This window comes from Musca vetustissima, unplaced genomic scaffold (assembly GCF_032173495.1).
Source record: "Musca vetustissima isolate MV318-11 ecotype Yass unplaced genomic scaffold, APGP_CSIRO_Mvet_v1 utg61267, whole genome shotgun sequence".
NCBI lineage: Eukaryota > Metazoa > Arthropoda > Insecta > Diptera > Muscidae > Musca > Musca vetustissima.
Genome location: NW_026880003.1, coordinates 52,871 through 74,302, shown reverse-complemented (window position 1 = coordinate 74,302; position 21,432 = coordinate 52,871). Strand labels below are relative to the sequence as shown.

The 21,432-nt window shown below is 29.8% G+C and overlaps 1 protein-coding gene across 6 annotated transcripts in view; it reads right to left on the bottom strand.

Annotated features, from left to right (window-relative positions):
* The window catches only part of LOC133325253 (TLD domain-containing protein 2), a 98,540-nt gene that overhangs the window by 28,584 nt on the left and 48,524 nt on the right, over positions 1 to 21,432 (bottom strand). For 4 of the 6 annotated variants that reach the window (XM_061534035.1, XM_061534042.1, XM_061534036.1 and 1 more), the window contains 2 exons: positions 20,324 to 20,486; positions 19,716 to 19,914 (listed from right to left, as the gene is read on the bottom strand). In XM_061534035.1, the coding sequence (XP_061390019.1) occupies positions 19,716 to 19,914; positions 20,324 to 20,486 (362 nt within the window). Of the gene's footprint in view, positions 1 to 9,862; positions 9,959 to 19,249; positions 19,386 to 19,715; positions 19,915 to 20,323; positions 20,487 to 21,432 lie in introns of those variants that run through there. The other 2 variants (XM_061534038.1, XM_061534040.1) reach the window with 2 other exon arrangements.

Here is a 21,432-nt window from a genome sequence, read left to right as displayed (position 1 = left end):
GCAAAAAATGAATTGAAACTTGTGGCGCTCGCTTATAACAGCAAAATAGCATGAAATAAAAACGATTTCTGGAGCATGTTATAATAATTTGTTAGAATTGATAGAATCAGATTTTTATGACATTAATTACATGCTGTCATATTGCGGCTGATTAATGTTTTCTTTTTTCCATTATGGCGAATATATAATAAATATATTTATATAGCAATTTAAAATGGTTCAATACACACATATTTCCTTAAAAGTAATAAAACAAAACAAAAAAATTAAAATAATCAGTAATCAGCCCACAATATATTGTTGTTAAGCCGTGGGAACGACCTTGTTTGAATTTAAATTGACTGCAAAATAAATCAGATTAAATTCTTTATCAAAGAAAGACACTTAATTTGAAATTGTTATCGAACAGAAGAATAAAACAATTTTATTTTAAATTGTAAACACTTCAATGTACATGAATCAGATTTAAACAATTTATTGTCCTCTTGGTGTTATTATCTCCTATAATGTAAACATCTGTTATTAGATACTAATGCACTTGAGAAAGTGTGGCCACCTGTAAACAACTCGAAAATAGAAATTCTTTCAAAAAAAGTTATTTTTGTGCTGTAAAATGTAAACAATGTTTGATCAGAAAATGTGCTCACATTTTTGTGATAACACTACATTTGTCTTATGTGAACGTAGGGCTACTACGGTTTAACCCTTTGACGTATCAATTAGCGCAACGAAGTTCGCTTCCAACTGTTAGCACACAACTTCCACTAAGTAAACCGGTTTTGATGCTTAAGAACAGCCGCAAAACGAAACGAAATGTGAATGCATGTAACAAAACTATTTATTTTAGATTAGATGTTGTGCACGGCATCAACTAGTTTTATTCTTATTATTATGAGAATCGAGTCATAATCATGTTAGGCACAGAAATTGTACCACGAGTCAGACTCGTGGAAATACGTCAAAGGGTTAATTAATGGTCGTTCTAAAACGACATTTACATCAGAACTTCTTGCCGGGTTAACTTCCCCTATGAGGATTTATTTGATATATGTAATAGAATTGGTAATTTATATCTACTGGATTTAATAAAGGGATTGGATTTATCAAATTTAAAACAAAACTCAAATATGACTCTAGTATTACTTCATAATTTATAATGAGCATTGTAGGACATTTACATTGTACTGGGTTTAGTAAATATAGTATACCTAAATTGTCAATACGTCAAATTAAACTTTATAAAAGATTTTAATCCGCTAAAAATCATAATCTTTATGTCAATATTAGTGGCAAACATTTTTTTTCCACATACTCCATTAATTTTTTTCTTTATTTTTGTTTATAATATTCTTTGCTCACAACATAAACAGTTTCAAAATAATTACAGGTTAAGAAGATTTCACCTTAAATCCCATTTAAAAACAAAACAAAATCTCAGAAAGAAAAACATGATCAAATAAATCATTAATTTCTAAATACGAAGTCCAGTAACATAACATTAATTGTAGCAGTTAAAAATATTAAAGTTAATTAAAAACTGTTTAGCAATATATCAAACCTTGGCATTAACCTTTTATTTCTTAATTAAACTGGGTTAAGACATAACACAAACGCACATGCACACACACAATCTGCTATATTCAAAATTAAAATTTTGTAAGCACAGAGTTTAACCTCAAATTGACAGCTGATCATCACAAACTCCCCAAAAATACATATGTACTGTTGTTTAACCTTCATTTGAAGTGCTGGTAACAAATCAATTTAAAACCTCTCACTAAACTTTGAACATGACGTTGACGTAGGTAGCTTCTTCATTGAAGAGTATTTGTTGAATAGCTTCATTGAAATTGCTACGATTTCCAAACGAACAAACAAAAATATGTCTCCAAGGTGTTAATTGAATTTAATGTAAATTTGAACCAAGCCAGAAACGTGACTCAACGCTACGTCAATATATGTGTATCAAATGTTTGCATATTAATTTTGATAGAAATCTACAATAACAAAAAAACCTTCCAAAATTCCTAAATGCAGAGCAAAGAGAGAGAGAGAGAGAGTTGGAGAGAGTATCTATGCAGAAGAGTTTCCACAAATAGTGCACTGGATTACATAAAATGAGTTTGCTCATGATCAGTGTTGCCGTTTGAAAATTTTATTTCCGCCCAAATTTTCCCTAAAAAGTGCCCAAAATCAACAATTTATGCCCAAAATTCAAGAGTTGAAAAAGTATACACTGACTTTAAGTATTAAAAGCAAGTGTCCTTTTTGTTCTAAATTTTTTCAAATGCTGAAAAATACACTATTTTTTCGGCATAGAAATATGGGAAAAATAATAAAAAAAAATTGATTTTAATTTTTAAATATTTTGTAATTTCTTTGGTTTAAAAGTTTTTACTTTGTTGCGGAAAAAGCCCCTCATCGAAATATTCGTTTAGTCTCTCTCCATGTGTCTTTGGACCAAATTTGGAGTCCATTTACAAGTGACCGTCTGTCTGTCTGGACGATATCTTTCGAAAGAAGTAAGGATTTCATCCAAACTTTGCACATAGTAATTTTTCTTCCAAATTTAAATCAAGTTCCCGACAAAATGTCGAAAATTTTAAAATTTGTTCATCCAATATCAGTTGAACGAAATGTCTCATTCAAACTTTCCACCTTCTTTTACAAAACCTATATTAAATTCGAAGATGGCCAACATTTTAAACGATTGTAAATATTGATTTCATGCATTGATTGCACATCGTAATATTTTACCAAATCTGCGTTAAATCCGAATATTTGGCCTCTAGGGCACAACTCTTTAATAAAAACATATACCTTATATAAACCGAATGGTAAATACTGTGTAGTCTAAACAAGAAAGGCCTTAATTCTTATACTTAATATACATTTAGGGCAATTATCGGTCACAATATAATAAAAAATGATCCACCTTGGCACTAGAGAGTAATTCATAGACCACAGCAAACCGTAGATTGAGGTTGTATATATGTCAGCAAACCCGACTGAATTACCTAAAATAAAACCAGTATGCGGAGCAGAATATTCGGAAGGGGCTTACTATACAATATCCAACACAAATACGACTGGACATTCATTTTCAGTGAATGTTTGTCCATATATGAGAATTTTGGTATATCCGACCACTTAAGTCAAAATAGTTGAAACGATTTCAAAGTACAAATGATTTTATTTAATATGTTCGTGGATAAAACATGTCCACCATAGAATGTTATGTTCTTTGATGTCCAGATCCACTTCCCGGTTAAATTACATGGTATTCGGATCATACATATGGTCTATGAAGTGATTAGAATTAGACATTAATAAAGATGTTGGTAAACGTTATCCTATAAATATATATAAAACCTATAGTTTTCTATAGTGATCGGACACTACAGAAAACTATAGGTTTCAACCGGAACATTAAATATTTTGTAACGTAACATTTGATAGTGGGAAAAAGTTATGCTATAATTTCTGGAGCAACCGGCCAAATATTAAATGATCTTCATCAAAACATTGTTCGGGTCATAGTTGTGATCTCTATAGCGACCAGAATTACAGACAAAAATAAAGTTTTAGGTCCATTTTAACATATAGGAGTTTATTACATAAATACAAATTATAAAGGACAAACGGACAGAAAAAATGTCTAAATCGAATGGTCTTGGCTGTTATACAAACTCTTGGGACAATAAAATATATCAAACATATTTGTGTAGCGAAAAACAAATGTAGAAAAAATGGGCCGGAAACGAAAAATATGCCCAAAATCCGCCCAAGTCCAAAATTTTACATTATTTATGCCCACTTTTGGGCATAAATGCCCACTTTCGGCAACACTGCTCATGATCGAAAATACAACTCTCCCACACTGTGCCAAAATTTGCAATTATTTTCATTTTTAACGGTTGTCAATTGCAAAGATTAAAAATCAAAGAAAAACAAAAATTTTATATAGAGAAATTTTGTGTTTTAGTTGATTTTTTACATTCCAAGCGATCACAGCATTGCAAAAACATTTCCATTGTTGTAGTTTTTCATTTCAAATTGCAAACAAATATTTTTGGCGCCATAATTGTGTATGTATACTAACAAATATCAGATGATCGACATTGAAATCATGATTAAAGGTAAACGGTTAGGGTTTGATTAAAGGTAAACGGTTAGGGTTTATTTCTGGATTTCGTTGATCCAATCGATTTAAAATCGTATATGTAAATATAATTTAAGTATTTTTTCTAGTTAAAAGTTTCAAAAAAGGGTTTACACAAAAATTCTCTCAAATAGTTCAATTGCATTATTCACTGAGCATGTGAACTATGTAAATACAAGAAAGCATAGTTTTCAAGTTAACCATTTAAAAAATGGTAAAAGTGGTTCAATTACATTACTCAATAAAATGGTCATGTGACATAGTTCAATGCAAGGAACTGCGCGTTTATACTACAGTTTTAATCGTGATAATGTACATTATCGCGATTTAATTGCTACATCGAATTTATCTCGATTTACCATACAAGTAATTTATTTCAAATCCTATGCTAAATCGAGATAATTTCAAATACAATCCTGCTTTTGCGCCAAAAAAATAATCACTTATACTAAAAGTATGCTTCAAAATGTATTAAAATTCGTAATTTATATTTGAAACAAATGTTTTATGCCTTTTTGACATAAAAGTACATTTAGATGTACGAAATCCACTCGATCTGAAATGTCAATTACATAGCGTATGCGTCAAATATAATCCACTGGAGTAGAAATCGAGTGGATTTCGTAGTCTAAACGCGCTCTAATATAGAACTATACTATTATAATTATGAGAATATTGATTGAAAAATTGCCACAGAAATGTGTATGTATATGTAAACAAATAACAGCTGACAAATCAACTTTATATCATTTTAATGCTAGTCTAAACAGCTGGGGTTTGATAACTCGATGTACAAATTCACAATTAAAATATTGTAACATGCAATGAATTTTTTTATTATGTTAGTAAATATTTGCATACGAAGTTAAGCAAGAAAACAAAGACAAAAAAGTAAAGTGGTTCAATACGCATAGGTCTGTTTTTTCTGCTTATGAGCTCTGTGAGTTCATTTACCCAACATTTGTGACTAATATTAAGGGAAATTTTGGATTTTTCATAACAATAAAATACTGTATAAATAGGTGTACCTATATAAATATTTCAATTCAGTCTTGGGTATATTTAAATAGCTGTTTCTTGGGATGTATAATACCGGGTTTAGGCATTTTGTAAAAAATACCAACCCACATTTGCCAAAAAATAATGTATTTACGGATAATTTTTTAGCTACGGTAACTTCTAGTAACATTATTACTTGATAGTTACACAAAATTGAGTTTAATATTTGAAATTGATTAAATTTAAATATCATGCAATTCGGCAAAAGTTATTAGAAATTATTGAGATACGGTCTTTAGTTCAAATTTTCTCTGCTGCACATATTGTTTTAAAAGAACAATATTAAACTTCATACGGTATAAAAACCTTGAAACAGTTTTGCAAAATTTGACGCTTATACAATTTCTCCATGAAATTGACATTTAGCTTAGCTTTTTGCTAAATTATTACCCCCAGAGAAAAAAACCCAATTTTTAAATAACTAACGGTTCAAGTGTTGCCTAATTAAGCGTGGCATTATGACAATGGAATATTTTTTTTTATAAATAACAATTATCAACGAAACAAATAGATTATAAGAGAAGAGAGATGGTATGCTAATTTTCAAATAACAAATAAATTAAAATAAAGACGAAATATTCATTTGAACAAATAAATAATTGATTAGCCGGATAAATTGGTATCAATTAAAGCAAAAATCTAGAATAAATAAACCAAGAGAAATAAAATCAGCTGATAACGGCATGTTTGTTTTGGATGATGATCTCTTTTTGTTTATTATTTATTTTTTATAAACATTAAAATGAATTTATTAATGGGAATAATAAAATGTTGTACTTTGTTTGTTTTTCGAATGAAATAAAAAAAATAATTATTAACACTATATTGGGAATATAAATGGACGAACACGATTGGAGGCTCGCACCATTTATGTGTATATTTTTATAATATGCATTAAAAATCGGAATTGAATGAAGGCTTAAACGAAAGAATGACGTTTAGATTTTGGGCTATTGCTGGTGACGTCGTCTTATTGTGGATTTCCGTTTTAACAAAATGTGAAAGTAAACCTTTTTTGACGGTACCAAGTTTTACACCTTTTCAGACACCTTTTACTGACTAACAAATTGAAAAACTGGCAAAAGTACAGAATACTTGTAACACGGCATTTACATTAGAACATTTTACCTGGTTAACCTACTTGACATATATACAATTGAATTGACAATTTAAACCCGCTGGGTTAACGAAATCCGATACAATGTAAACGTATGTGCCACAAGCTACGCCAGCAAAACAGTTCAATAAAATTATTCACTTGAAATGACTGTTGAACTAGTTCAGTTGGAGTGACAACTACAAAATTAAAGGACTGAAATAATGAAATCGAACAATGCCTTGTATATAGCATTTGATCATGATTAAAGGCCGTATCAGGGTTTATTTTCTTAATCAGGCTAAATATACCAAGGTTTATCTTAAATTATGAACGAATTCATGATACTAATGAAATGCAACGCGGGGATTGTACGAAGAAATATATCTCTCTCACAAGAAAAATCTGTTTTCGCATGCTATTTGTTTTGATATTCTATAGTTGTCAAATGCAAAAACGAATGAAAATACAAATTATTAATAGAATTCATGTGCACATTGCAGGAACATTTCAATCGCTATAACTTTTCCTTTCAATTTGCAAACAAATATTTTTGGCAAAAATTAAAAACTTTGTTTGTATACAAACAACATCAGCTGATTGACATTTAAATCATGATTAAAGATATGTGTAAACAGTTACGGTGTATTTCGGATTTCGTTAATCGAGTCGATTTAAAATCGTATATGTAAATGTAATTTTAGACAACATGTACACCGAATTTGTTTTAATGATAAATTATAGTTTATTCGTCTTTTGTAATCATAATTTAAACCTGTTTGTAATTATGACAAATTGTATATAATTTTAACTTTAGCGGTATTTAAACCCCCTCTTTTGAATTTATTGAAAATAACTGGACCGTCATTTCTTAACGTCATTTTTTCAGAAGCTATATAATAGAATAGAAGTGGAATCTATTTATATGGACAATAATTTTACTACTTACACCGAACATGTTTATGACAAATCATAGATTACATTTTGATAAAACTCTTTCCGTGTAAATCTACCCTAAGAATTTTTTGCTAGGATTTTCATATTACTAAATTTGTATGTACTATTTTATTTTAGTATATGACTATAAGCTAATCAAATTACAAAAATAATATTCAATTACTTAAGATGAAAACAAAATGTTCAAATCGTCTTACAAAATAGTTTTGCATGTAAACATTAATTGTTTATAATAATTCAATTAACAAAACAGCGAACTTCTCGTGCGTAGGATAAACAAAACGCAAGTATCTTTGTTTTGTTTTTTTGACAAATTTCAGGGGGGAGTGAACAGGGCATGACTAGGGTCATATGGATTAAATGAAAAGTGACAAGTGATTTGGCAAATCACAACTAATGCGCGTTTAAATATAGCATGACAACTCCAATGTAAACATAATATCACATTACAATAACGAATAATTTATATAAACTATAATTCGGATTCTTAGGAAAATATTACTTTTTTATTGCAAGACATGTTTTGGGCGATCAATTTCGTTTTTTTCCGTTTTTCTTTTTTCCATATAAATTAATGTCAATGTCATCAAAAGTTCTTCTCTCTTTAGGACGTCGTTGTATAGGGTGTGCAGAAATGAACAACACGACTTTGAACCACACACTCAATCTCGATCAATAATAATTTGATTTCAATCAATTAAATTTTTGTATATTTGTTAAAAAAAATTGAGACAACTTAACAATTTCAAACACGTTCGTCGCACAAAAACACAAAGAAGAGTTTTTGTTTTAAATAATTACAACTTTCACTTTGTTTACACTGCAACCTACGAAGTTGGCGGCGATTACGAAAGTTATGCCGGTGTGCGTCTATTTCTTTGCGTTAAACAAATATCGGTTGACCAAATGTGTTCACAGAGTTAAATATCGTGGAACTAACTGGCAACAATAAATGAATCTTGATGTGAATGATGATGATTTTAGTTTTTTTTGTTTCGTTCAAGCATCCGACAATAAATGGCAACCTCGAAAAGAATATGGGGTCTGGTCTGAATTAAAAAGATGATTTTGTTTTGTGTTTTTTGTTTCTACTAAAAATAGACAATGATTGTTAGTGCTCTTGTTTTTTTTTTTTCAAATGTTTTTTGTTCACCTTTTTGTTTCTGACAATTGTAAAGAAACGTTGCATATATTAAATTACACTGTTATACAAAACAAAAGAGATTGGAATGTTGGAGAACATCATCCACATTGCTCATTTGAAAAATTCAAAACAGAAATTCCCATAAATACATCATAGGTATATACATATGTATACTGAATTATTAATATTAAAATGAATTTTGTTTATGGCCAAAGAAATTTGAAATTTAAATTATTATTTAACTTAATTAAATAATTTTTAGTTTTGATATTTTTAAATTATATAATTTGGATATTTCAAATATTCCATGTATGACAGAAAAAAACAAGGCCTATTAATACTGACATCCAGGAAGATCAGCTGTTTCTCATGTTTACTGTCAACGTCCAAAGTTTTGACATTAAACATGAGAATAACAGCTGACTTGCTTTCATAATTTTTGCTAGAAAAGGGGTTTCATACTCTAAAAAATGTGCAGTCAAAATTGGCCTATTCTATTTCTACTATACAAATTTGGCCGAGTTGTGCCCATTTTGAAAGATTATCAACTAAATTTGACATTTGTTCTCCTATTTTTGTATATAATTGTGAAAGATTTTCACATTGTTTAGATTGTCATATGGTTTTGATATTCTAAAAGTGGGTATAGATTTACGAAATATACTCGATCTCAAATATCAATTCCACAGCGCATACGTCAAATACAATCCACTGGATTTGTGAACCTTATTAAGGTGACGTATACGTTATGGAATTGACATTTGATGTCGAGTGGATTTGGTAGTCTAAACGTGCTTTAATCAATTTTATCAAACTGTTTACTTAAAAACCTCTCCTGTACCCAAAACAAATTTTTACGTATTTTAATTTAATTAATTTAAATTAAATAAACCAACGACATTTTTCACACACTCACTAAATGAGATTTCGCATCGTAATCATCTTGTAAACAATATAATGAAAACTTAAGCAGCAGACATTCTTAAAGTTAAAAATAAACGAAAAATTAACTTGTTTTGTTTTTGTGCGGAATTTAGGTCACTTTCATTAAAACGGCAGTTTTACTTAAAAAATATCGGTTAAGATATTTTTCATTGATACACCAAAGCAGAAGAAGAACAAAAAGAATAAATCTGCCCCTCCAAGCTTTTTGAGCAAAATAACAGTAAATATTCTCACGATCATTAATCAAAAAGCCGGTTTTAATTTGTAGTCATTAAGCTACCGTTTACACGGTTGATTGCATAAAGAGGGCTTGGTCACACATCAAACTTAATAATTTAGTGATTAGAATATCCAAAAAATTACAATTAAATGGGTTTTTAGAATTCACTTAAAACATATCTGATAGGTAACCCAAAAATTAGTTTGTTGCACAGTGTTGTCTTTTTTTAATTTTGTTTTTTTTTTTTTATAAACATTTGTATTATTGTTTTGATTTTACCTTTTTTCTGATGTATTTGGCAATTTTAGCGAATTTCTTTGATTTGGCACTCATTGTTGTAGGAATTTCTTTCTTTGGAATTCGAAATTAAAAAAAATTGAGATACACAAAAAACTTTGGAATTGAATCTACAATATTACGATTTTTCGAAATTTTCAAAAAACAATATCACAGTTAGGTAATTATTTATTTTGGTTTTGGTTTCTTTAGTTTGGATTTTAGCTTTAATTTTTCTTTTTTATTATTTTGAAAACACTTTGCTTTAACGCCAACACATCTTCAGTCACATTTTAGCCACAAAATTTTGCTTTTTTTCCAACAAAGAAAAATGATAAATAGCCATAGAACGGAAATTATGTTTTTTTTTTGCTATTTTTGTTTCAATTTCTTTTCTTTTCGATTTGTTTATACTTTTTCTATGCAAAGCAAAAGAAAAAAATGTTTAAACAAATTTCGACATGAAACGCGTAAGAAGCACAAGTTGTGACTGCGCATAAACTGAATGAATTTGTCTGACGGAACGAACGCGCTCTGACTAGAGGCTCGCTCAAGTAGTAGAGTGACTATCAGGCTGAGCAGCGAACGTTGTTAACGATGACAGCGGCAACCACGACGACCGACAATAACAACAACAATGTTGCCGTCAACGATTCTGTTTTATTTTTCTTGTCTTGAGCCGAGTTCACAGCAGAGTTCACTTAACACTTGGACACTTTTTTTAAATGGTATTCGTTAAACGTATTCTCCTCCACTAAACGTCACCCGGCGTAGTGCGTTGGGTACACTTTTTAGTCTGTTTTGGTTTTTGTTTTTTTGGTAATTGTCAAGTGGCGAAGGCTGGGCCGGGCTAGCTGGTGTTGTCTCCACTGATTTAGATTGAATGGGAATGATAAAAACAAAAAGGCTATCTGCTAGTTAGCAAAACAGATCATTTGAGGGGGGAGGGCGGCGTATAGCAAGAGAAATGGACATTGTGCCTCAGCAAAAATAAAAACAAAGTCGGTGCCGTGCCATCATCGTGAACATCGAAACATTATTGAAAGTGTTTCTCCTTCCTCTTTTCTTGTCCCGTCATACCTCTTGAGCTGAGAGCTTATTACAATAGCCATATGGCTAGCTAGCTAGCCGGGCATAATAATGCCATTGGTCAGATGTGGGGTGATGATACTTCACATCCAACATCCGTTGCGCTTTTGCTCCTCAAAAGCATATGAGGAGGTGGTAGTGGCGAAGGGCACATGTTCAAGTGTCCACCCAATACACTGGGAGATGACAATACACACAAGCGGATGATGATCATGATGACTGCAGCAATTGATCGATGGCCAAAAGCCATCGACTGCAACAACAAAATAATATAAATATCTAAATACTCTCAGCCATTGTTGATGTTGTTATCGTTAAATTGTTTACTTTTTTCTTTGCTAATTCATTTTTTGTTGTTTTTGTAGAAATGACAATCCCACCGCCTGTCATTGCTGGTGACTGTCAATCGATTTGTGTATAATTTTTATTTAGATTTAAATTTATACGCTTTTGGATGAACATGCCTGTATGTGTGGGGATCAGGTAATAATGCCGTGCGACCATACCCACCCAATACAATTCGAGTGGACGATACACGTAATCTATTTTACACACAATAAGAAGAACCCACACCGGCCGTTTAGTGACCGGCCGTGCCCAAGCAAAAACTCAATTGATAAGACCTTGCATTTTCAATGAAGCCACTGTATGTATACACTGTAAAAAAATGGTTGGGATGTTGAAATGATATTAAGAAGAGTCCTATTGAAAATTTATAAATAGATTTTATCTTGCTCATCAAAGTGATCACGAAAACAGTAGTAATTGGAAATCAAAACTTAATTTCAATTACAAATTACAACTGAAATCTTTCGAAATGCTCTTACCGTTTTTGGATAATAGTGAAACTGCCCACTGGAAATAGAAAACCGCCATCGATATCCCATGCATAGTAGTACAGTATTTTTCGGTTAATTGACCACATGATGGGGCAAAAAATATTTCATTGGAAAATACATGTAAATTTTCTCGCATAATTAAACCCTGTTAATTGATTTTCCCGCCTAATTGGTTTAAAATTCATGTCATCAAAAATAAATTTCCTTTTACTTTTCACCGGTTAATTGCATAATAATCTGTCAGTAATCTGCAAGAAAGCACAATTTGTATTTGACATTGGATTTATTTTTAAATCATTAGTAGTTCCAATTATACGTGATTACTGTAATTGAACAAACTATTCAATTAAGCGGGTTCGGATAATTGGATCCTCGGTTAATTGGACGAAAATTTGTGCAAATTTTGATGTGCATTTAACCGAAAAATACTGTAAAAACTTTCTTATTCCCATATATAGAACTTTACACAAATATCTAGGAGGAATAAAATAGACCAAAAGTTGTCTGGAAAGGTGGAGTAGTGTCTACTAACATGTTCCTGCAGTAGCAGGGAAGTATATCAATGCGATGTTTGTATACAATAATACTACGATATTTAAACTGCGAACACATGTAAAGCTACTAAGAACTTTGCAAACATTTACAATATGAAATGATTGTGATGCAATGTATCACTAACAAATCAGCTGTTTTATGAAATGAACAAATATGTATAGAAGGCGCGGCTGATTCTCCAAATAATACGGGTAAACATCGATGGGTTTATAAAAGTTAATTAAAAGAAAACTGTGTTTTAATACTGCCCAAATAATTACAAAAAAATATCTTTATAATGAATAACGTTAAAATATATTTATTTGTTGCATATATTAATATTTTGACTAAAATTATACTTTTGCAAATCTGACATTAACTTTCTTTTCATTGGATATGTCATTTTGTGCGCGTAAACAAATAATGCGTCAACAATAAAACCGATGCCTGATTACTTTTTAACTGCGTTGCAAATACGTGGCAGCGGCATTTTAAAATAGTGTGGTGTTACATTATCAAACAGGATAGATTGTTCGAATGCAAAGCAATTAACATTTTGGAAGGTAGCCATTCTTTAACCTAGCCTGATATGACTTAAATACTTTCAACCCAAATAACCCATAAGAGATAAATTCACGTGATTTTTCTCTTATGGGTTACACTATAAAATTCAATTGACTCTCAGAGTAACTAAGAAACCATACAATGTTGTTTTTTTTAGGCTTCCATCAACACAACATCCCTTCCTCCATTTAGCAACTGGCCAAACAACTTTTTAGAGAGCCAAGTTTTCAATGTGGAATTCAATACGATACAACTTGGCACTTAACAAAGAGCTATATCGACACATTGTTAGGTATTGCACAAATACCTTTGACGTTCTTTTCTTTAGGTGTATTCCGCCAGTCACATAAATAGCCAGCATTTTCTATGCAAGTCTTAGAAAAGGCCTTCATTGTAATTATTTGTCGTCGTCATTACAACAACAGTTATGTCTCAAGTAGAGTTCGCTTTGTTTATTGTCGTAATTGGTTCTTTTTTTGTTAGTTCTTGGCAATAAATATAAATTATGTAAATTACAAAATTTTAAATGTTACACAAAAATAAAAAAAAAACTTGTATTAAAAATACTTAAGTAAGCCGGCACAAATGTGCGATCTAATAAATGATATTCATTTTTTTAACCTATTTTTATCTCAGATATGAAGGCAATCTCTACATCATTTACTCATTAATTTGTACTGGATTTTATTCGTTTATGCCAAAGACCAGTAAAAGGGAATCAATTGAGGGGCAATATTTCACACACTAAGAATTAATAATTTCAAATTACTTTAAAATTTTTTGAAATAGTTTAGAAAATAGCAGGTAGTAGTAGAATTTCTACTTCCATTTTCTTTATTGTTGGAAAATGGAACTAGAAATACGGAATTAAAACCTAGTTCATCAAACGAAAATATGCGGGAAATTTCTTGAATAAATTTGAAGTTATTCTTCATCTAGTTTGCATCTCTATTAGTAAGAGATCAAAAAATTAGCAAATGCCTATCAAAAAAACCCACGCAACTGTATAATATTTGATGAATAATATAAAAATTTGCTAAAACTGAAGAACCTGTTTTACAAATTGTTTATTCATTTTATTTTCGATTCAAAAAACTAAATCTAAGAACCAGTTTCATTTTTTTGGCAAACAAATTCGATAACTTTTTATTTATTTCACTTTTAATGGCAGCATTCCAGTAATTGTGATTTGTTCCCCACTTGATTTAATTTTGACAAGTCAAAATTAATTTGCTGAATAACTGTGATGTTGAAAAATGCAATTCAATTTAAAACATTTGTTTAATTAATATGTAAATTCAATGCAATTGGCGTCGGATTATAATTAGGCCTGTAATGTAAACGACTTTAGAACACAGAAATTTGACAAACAGACAGATTTTAAAATATCAGCAAAGTATCGTATAACTTCAAATTTTTTAGAGATACACAACCTAATCTACAACATTAGTGAATGTGTTGGGAAACATGTTTGTATTATTCCCATTTTATGTTTATGACGAAAGACCACAAAAATTCTTAAAGACAGGTTCTAACATCTTAATTGCATTCCTTTCTTATGGAAATACGAATGTCACGGCCAAACTGTCTACATTTTAAATTAAAATATGCAAAGAATTTGAAAAATTTACCATTGAAAGGCAATATATAAAATGGAGATATTTTATATGTATATTTTAAAATTACAACTCTCAAGATGTGTATTTTATGTATAGAGATTACTATTATACAAACAATTGTTGACATTTCTGTTGTCAGCCATTAGAAAGGGGTTTTGAAGTGTTTAACAATTACCAAACGCAAGTGAAATGTATTTACAGAAAAACATGCTTGTTGTAACATGTTAAAATAATTAAGTGCTAATTATTTGCTTTTTTACACAATCATTTTAAACAAATTAAAGATTTGACTTATATGAAAAAACGTGATGAAAACGTTTCTATACATAGTAGAATAGAAACGTTTCATAAAAAATTAAGTTACTTCCAATAGATTTTTGTAATGTGACATATTTTTTACCATATTTTCAGGATAAGGTTTTGCCATATGAAATATGATATCTAAAAACTACACTTAAATGGAAAAAAAATTGAAATACCTTAAGTCTGCCTCGTCAACTTTATACAGAAACGGGACAATGTAATGTAAATCTATTTAAAGCAAATTTGATACACGCAATTTGGTATGCTGCACTGTTCAAAATGTAATCTCAATCATACACCCGTTCGAAATATATATGAAAGCTATGCCTGCATCTGCACCAATTTTGGAACCAAATATCGTGTCAATCTGACACATATGTGATGTTTGGTTCTCCATTTACCTAAAATCGGACGAAAATATATGGAAGCCATATCTAAATCTGAACCTATTTCAACGAAAGTTGCCAGTGAATAGTTTATATTAACTTCAGTAAATTGTACAAATTTGTGTGACAATCTGAAAATTTACATATGAATGGAAGAAAATATATATGGGAGCTATATCTAGATCTTAACCGATTTTCACGAAACTTAGCACACATCATTCTAGACTTAAATCAGTACACTATGGAAAAATTTTGGTACACTACATAAAATCGGACGAAAATATATGTGGAGCTTTATCTAAATCTGAACCGATTTTCACGAAACTTTGCAAATATCACTTCAGACGCAATTCAGTAGGCTATGCCAAATTTCGTCAAATCGAAAGATATATAGGTACTTTGGTGCGCCAGTTACATTAAATCGGACTAAAATATATATGGAAGCTAAATTTAAATCTGAACCAATTTTTGCCAATTTCAATAGGTGTCCCTGGGCCAAATAAATGAGCTGTGACAAATTTCATCCAATTCGGATCGTAAATCCGACCTGTAATTTGTTTACAATTTAACATCGACTCAGAAAGTGATTCTATGCATATTCTCAAAAAGAACCATGTGTGCATCTCGCAGTCTCTGCTAAATAACATTGTAAATACCATGCTCGGTGGCCAACTTCCACCCATTAAAGCTGAAGATTTACATTTTGAAAACTATGAGAAATTTCAGAACAAATTCATCCCATATTAATTTCTCATTGGCAAAATTATTTCAAGTTAGGACACGCACTTAACGCCCATAAAAAAATACAAAGCATCTGCTTGCCAAATTTGTATATTGTATAAATTTGACAATCAGTTGCATCCTGTGACTCTCCCTCTATTCATTCGAATATTCTTGAGTTCCACAATTTGTCACAAAATCTTAAAAAGTTCAATAAAAATTATTTTGCATTACTCATGAGTCGACATTTTGTCAATTGTAAACACAGCTTGTTGATTTTTGTTAAATAAACATTCATAAAAAATAATTAATGAAATATATATTTTTCATCTAATGTAAATAATTTATCAAAATCCTTTGACCTATTCGAATACTGATTCGACAACTTCAAAAATTGCAACAAGGCAAAATTTACGCATTCATTTATACGCATTAAATACGTTTTATAATTTGCAATTCAATCGACGTAAATTATTTGGCGAGAATCTTCTACGTTTGATATGCCATTTAAAATACTTAATATGATAGATAAAATTTTCGTAAAAATTTTGTGGATTATTTCGTCTTTACTTAATTGTAATTTATTGTTAACGCAGTGATATGAAAGTTGTTTAAATTTTTAAAAGATGTAGGTATTTCTTCGGAAAATGCAAGTTTCATATGGATATGACTTTGGACAAAAAGTAGATTTTTTTTATTTATTTTTTTTATGAATTGAAAATATATTGTGCATGTTATATACTATATATTAAAAAATTGTATTTCAATGACTAAAATTTATATTTGTAGTACTAGCAACAAATATTATTTTGATAAAGTAAATATAGACAATTCTATATTTCACAATTTTCCAAATTTATTAGCAAATCATGTTTGTACAACTTATCTTCAAGAATAATTTTCCATATTTACTTGATATTTAATTAATTACCAAAGGAAAGGCAAATAACATATTTTGCATAAGACTATAAACTATTTAGAAAATGTATTTATATGAACATACATCAATAAAATAAAAACATCATTAATATACGTCAGATGTTCAAATATTTAAATGACTCTGTCAATTTGTTTACCCAAACCGATTCAGGGGACAGCAAGCAAATACATTTTAAAGGGTATTCGTTCAAAAATTATCTGCTGTTCGTTCGCCCGCCCATCAGTTACAATTATCGACACCCATCTATAAATATAATAACTTTGGTTTCATTTCTCAAATTATATTTGAATATCATCTCCTATGTCACATTCTCTGGCCAATGAATGTTCGTTCGTTCATACTACGCGTCTTCTTTATAAAGTCATTCATTCAATTTGTTTGTGCTCCATTCAAAATACCCATAAATAAAAAAAATATTATTTTGTTTTATTTGTAACACATGCAAATTATTTATGCGTACACACATATTCACATACATATTCGAATATGAATAAATACCGCGTGCCAAAGGCATGTTGACAGTGATGTTGATGATGCTCTCTGGTTTGGTCTGGTCAAACGATGTTGACGCACTACTATCATCAGCGTAAGTGGCGTCTTCATTATTATTCTGTATGGTTCTTAATGATAATTATGTATTTGTTGTTGTTATTATTATTGAAGAACAACAACGATCAAGTAAACGAAAAGGTGACAAGTAAATCTAAATATCTTAAGTGCAGATTCAAGAAGTTAAGGCTATTTAAAAATATTTAATGTTCACATATTTTAAGCACTATCTTGGGGTACATAAAAAATGACGTTGGAATATCAAATCACATTAACTTTTCTTACACTCCGATTTAATAATAGCGATAGCATCGTATTAGTCAAAAGCAGTATTGCCCAAAAGACCAGTTATTAAACACTCTGTGATGACGGTGTCCTTGTCACTGTAAATGGCTTCAAGGAGATACGAGGGGTACAATAGACCCCAAAGGAATTGGGGACTACAATAGACCCCAAAGGAATTGGGGACTACAATAGACCCCAAAGGAATTGGGGACTACTTCTAATATTTCGAGGTGTTAGTGTATTGAAACATTCTATAAAAATTATAAACTAAAGGGCCCCATACACTATACATCATGCCGTACAGCATTTATCATAGTATGAGTTATTTTTTGAAAGTTTATTTATGTATGTGTGACACACACAATGCATGAAGAAAATCAAAATAGTTTTGATTTTGAAAATGATCCCCTATCAATCTGGTGAATAATATTCATTTTGAAAGTTGTCAGTAAATAATTTTGTGTAAAAAAATAATAAAATTGTGACGGAATAAAAAACAACTGAATTTACGACTCAAAATGCAATTTTTGGGACAAAAATCGATTTTTTGGAATAGTGATTGAAGAGTTTACCATACACTAGTCAATCTCACATATACAAAAAGGGGTTCATCGGCATGACGGCATGAATTATAGTGTATGGGGCCCTTTAAAGTTTTTCCAAATCATATTCAAACCAGTTAGTTTTGACAATATTTTTAACCAAGTCATAAAATATAAAAATATCTTTGTTTTTTAATTTTGTATGAAAATAGAATGTGTGTCAAGAAACAAGAATGCAATTTCACAGTTATAAATAAAACCAATTTTCAAAGTAAATATTATGGCAACGAATTGAAATGTATTTGGACATAATGAATCAATTGTGAAGGTGAAAGTGCAAAGTTCATATGATTATTATTGCAAAGGGTGGGGGTTTATTTTTGCTAAAACTGAAAAAAGTAACACATTTGTATTGCTGTTGGTGCTTATTGAAGGCGAATTAAAGTGAATTAATAATAGAATAGGATTCTGGCAGTAAACAAAATAAAACAAAGAAATTCAAATAAAAAAGAAATAATCGAACTGTATAAAATGGCATAAAACGAAATTTACAGCAATTCATTATTATTCCCATAAATATTCGTTATAACTACACCATTTTATTTAGAAAATTAAAAAAAATATGCCACTACATTTCTTTGAGAAAACACATAAAATTAAAAACATTTTAAAATGGAGGTCTATTAAATAATTGATTTGTGTTTAGCCACACAAAATTTTCATTACAGTTTAGTTTTTGTTTTCTTTTAGAAATTCTACAACCAAAAAGAGTGATAATTTTTTAAATTCAAAAACAACCAAACAACATTTAAATAAAATTCAAAACATATTTCCAAATCCATCTAATTGTACTTGGTGTTGTTAATATTTTTCTTTTTTTTTTTGTTGATAATAATTTTGAAATACATTTCCAAATAAACACATTTAATTGTACGTTCATTGGGTGTTGTTGTTGTTTTTTGGTTTTTTGAACATAAAACAAATTTTGTTGTTTTAAATAATTTTAAATTCAATCCTAACCTCGCCGCTCAATAAATCCAAATCAGCAGATGCGGCATGTGATGCCGTTTTAATAATGTTGTAGGTCTTGGCAAATGGAGCCTTAATTAGCTGATTATATTTTGATGGTGGGGGGATTAACATACACATATAAATATAAAGAATGATTCCGAAAAAAGGTAAAACAAAAAAATTAATTTTTTATAAAAACAATCAATTCATTTTGTAATATTTCTTCCTTTGTAATAAAAAATTTTTAATATTGAAAAAAAATTATTAGAAATTTTGTAAAGCGGCTTAAATAAAAGATTTCAATATTTATATATAGTATATGTATATATAGTAGTAAGTATAAATAGTAGACATTGAAAATATTTAGAAAATAAAACTATTGAAATTTATCAAAGAGAATTTTGTTTGTTTTTTTTAACCTATAAAACTTGTAAAGCTTCTCGAAATGTGATTAGAAAATAAAATACCAACTTACCTCCCATGATTCTCGGGTAAGATCACTAACTTCACCCTCTTGACTGCCGGTACGTGTTCCCGACTTTGTAGTGCCACTTTGTGTCCATTCTGTGTCGTCTTGTATTAATTCAAAGCCACGAGCTTTAATTTGTTCCTCATCTAATTCACCATAGAGATGTGAAACCCAGGTATTTATGAAGCGGTATAATTCGTCAACACTGAAAATTGCGAAAATATATACGTTTTCAATTCGAAAGAAAAAATAAAATGAAATATATCACACGATCGGGATCAACTACTGATATTGACCAATAATTTAAATATAATCTATTCTATGAAAGATATATATTTCTGAAGGTACTAAAACGAATTGCAAACCAATAAAACTTAAAGACAAAAATTTGTTTTTATAATCCTTCGGATGTTACGAGCAGTTTTAGAAGAAATATAGGCAGACCTGACCAGTACATGTATTTTAATTTCGCTTTTTTATTTTTATTCCATGTTTATTGTTCTCTGTTGTTGTTTTTAAAACATTCGGAAAAGGCATTATGGACATTACAATATCTGTACATAAACTTTTTGCATTTCATCCCGTCTGTGAATTTTTCATTAGTTGTTACTTACCGATTTTTAGGTACACTAAACCAATATTCTGGTCTCAATTTGTTTTTGCCATACGACATTACCGATGTTGGCAATGGTATAGCTTTACCTATCGGTTTGCCCATGCGCAAGCGCAAATATAGTGGTGGATCTGGGCAAGCACGAGCCGGTCTTGGTATAAGTTCTATAAAAAAATAAATAAAAAATACATAAAATTAATATTTGTGTTATAAAAAATAATAAAAGAGATTATTAGATGAACATGCTATGGAAATACTTTAAAATACATATGTACAATAGGAAGGCATTTGGGTGTTTATATACTTAAATTCTCTATATAAATATATACATTATCTATAATTATGGGATGCTACAGGGGGGTTTTGGAATTTATAGGCATTTTATTATTATGTATATATTACACCAAATTATTAGGTTTATATTGAAAAACGAAGTATTTATGTTTGATATTCGGTATTATATCTACAATACTGTACGTACATAAATTTTTGGTATATTCAATACTTTTAAAAAAAATAATATGAATTACATATATATTTATAATAGTGAATAATAAACGTACCAACTATATCGAAATTTGGAAAATTTGGTGCCCGTACTATATGGAATCGTGATGTGTTCGTGATGATTGTTAATTGGTGATAATAAAATAGGTGTTGTGATTGATTTTGTTTTTTTTTTATAATTTCAATACAAGACAAAAATCAATACTATTAATATATATGAAATAAAAATAAATCTTTTTGCGATAATATTTTGTAAATACTAAAACGACAATGACAATTTTGAAATAAATTTGCAAAATATGAAGTTCGCCTAAAAGTATGCTAAGAAAACTGTAGTTCAAATCTTTATGTCAAATAACCAATTAAAATGTCGTTTTTCATATAAGGTAAGAGTTGTTGTTGTAACAGCCCTACAGCCAAGTGAATCTTCGTTTCGTTTCGGGTCGTATACCCATCTGTGGGGCAAAAGTTGTAGTTAAAGATTTTGTTGCATACATATGAAACCGAGTTTTACATAAATCTGCTGCACTAACTGATATAATTTTTCCCTAAAAATGATTATTGGTACATATTGGAATGAAATTCTTAAGGAAAATGTTTCTA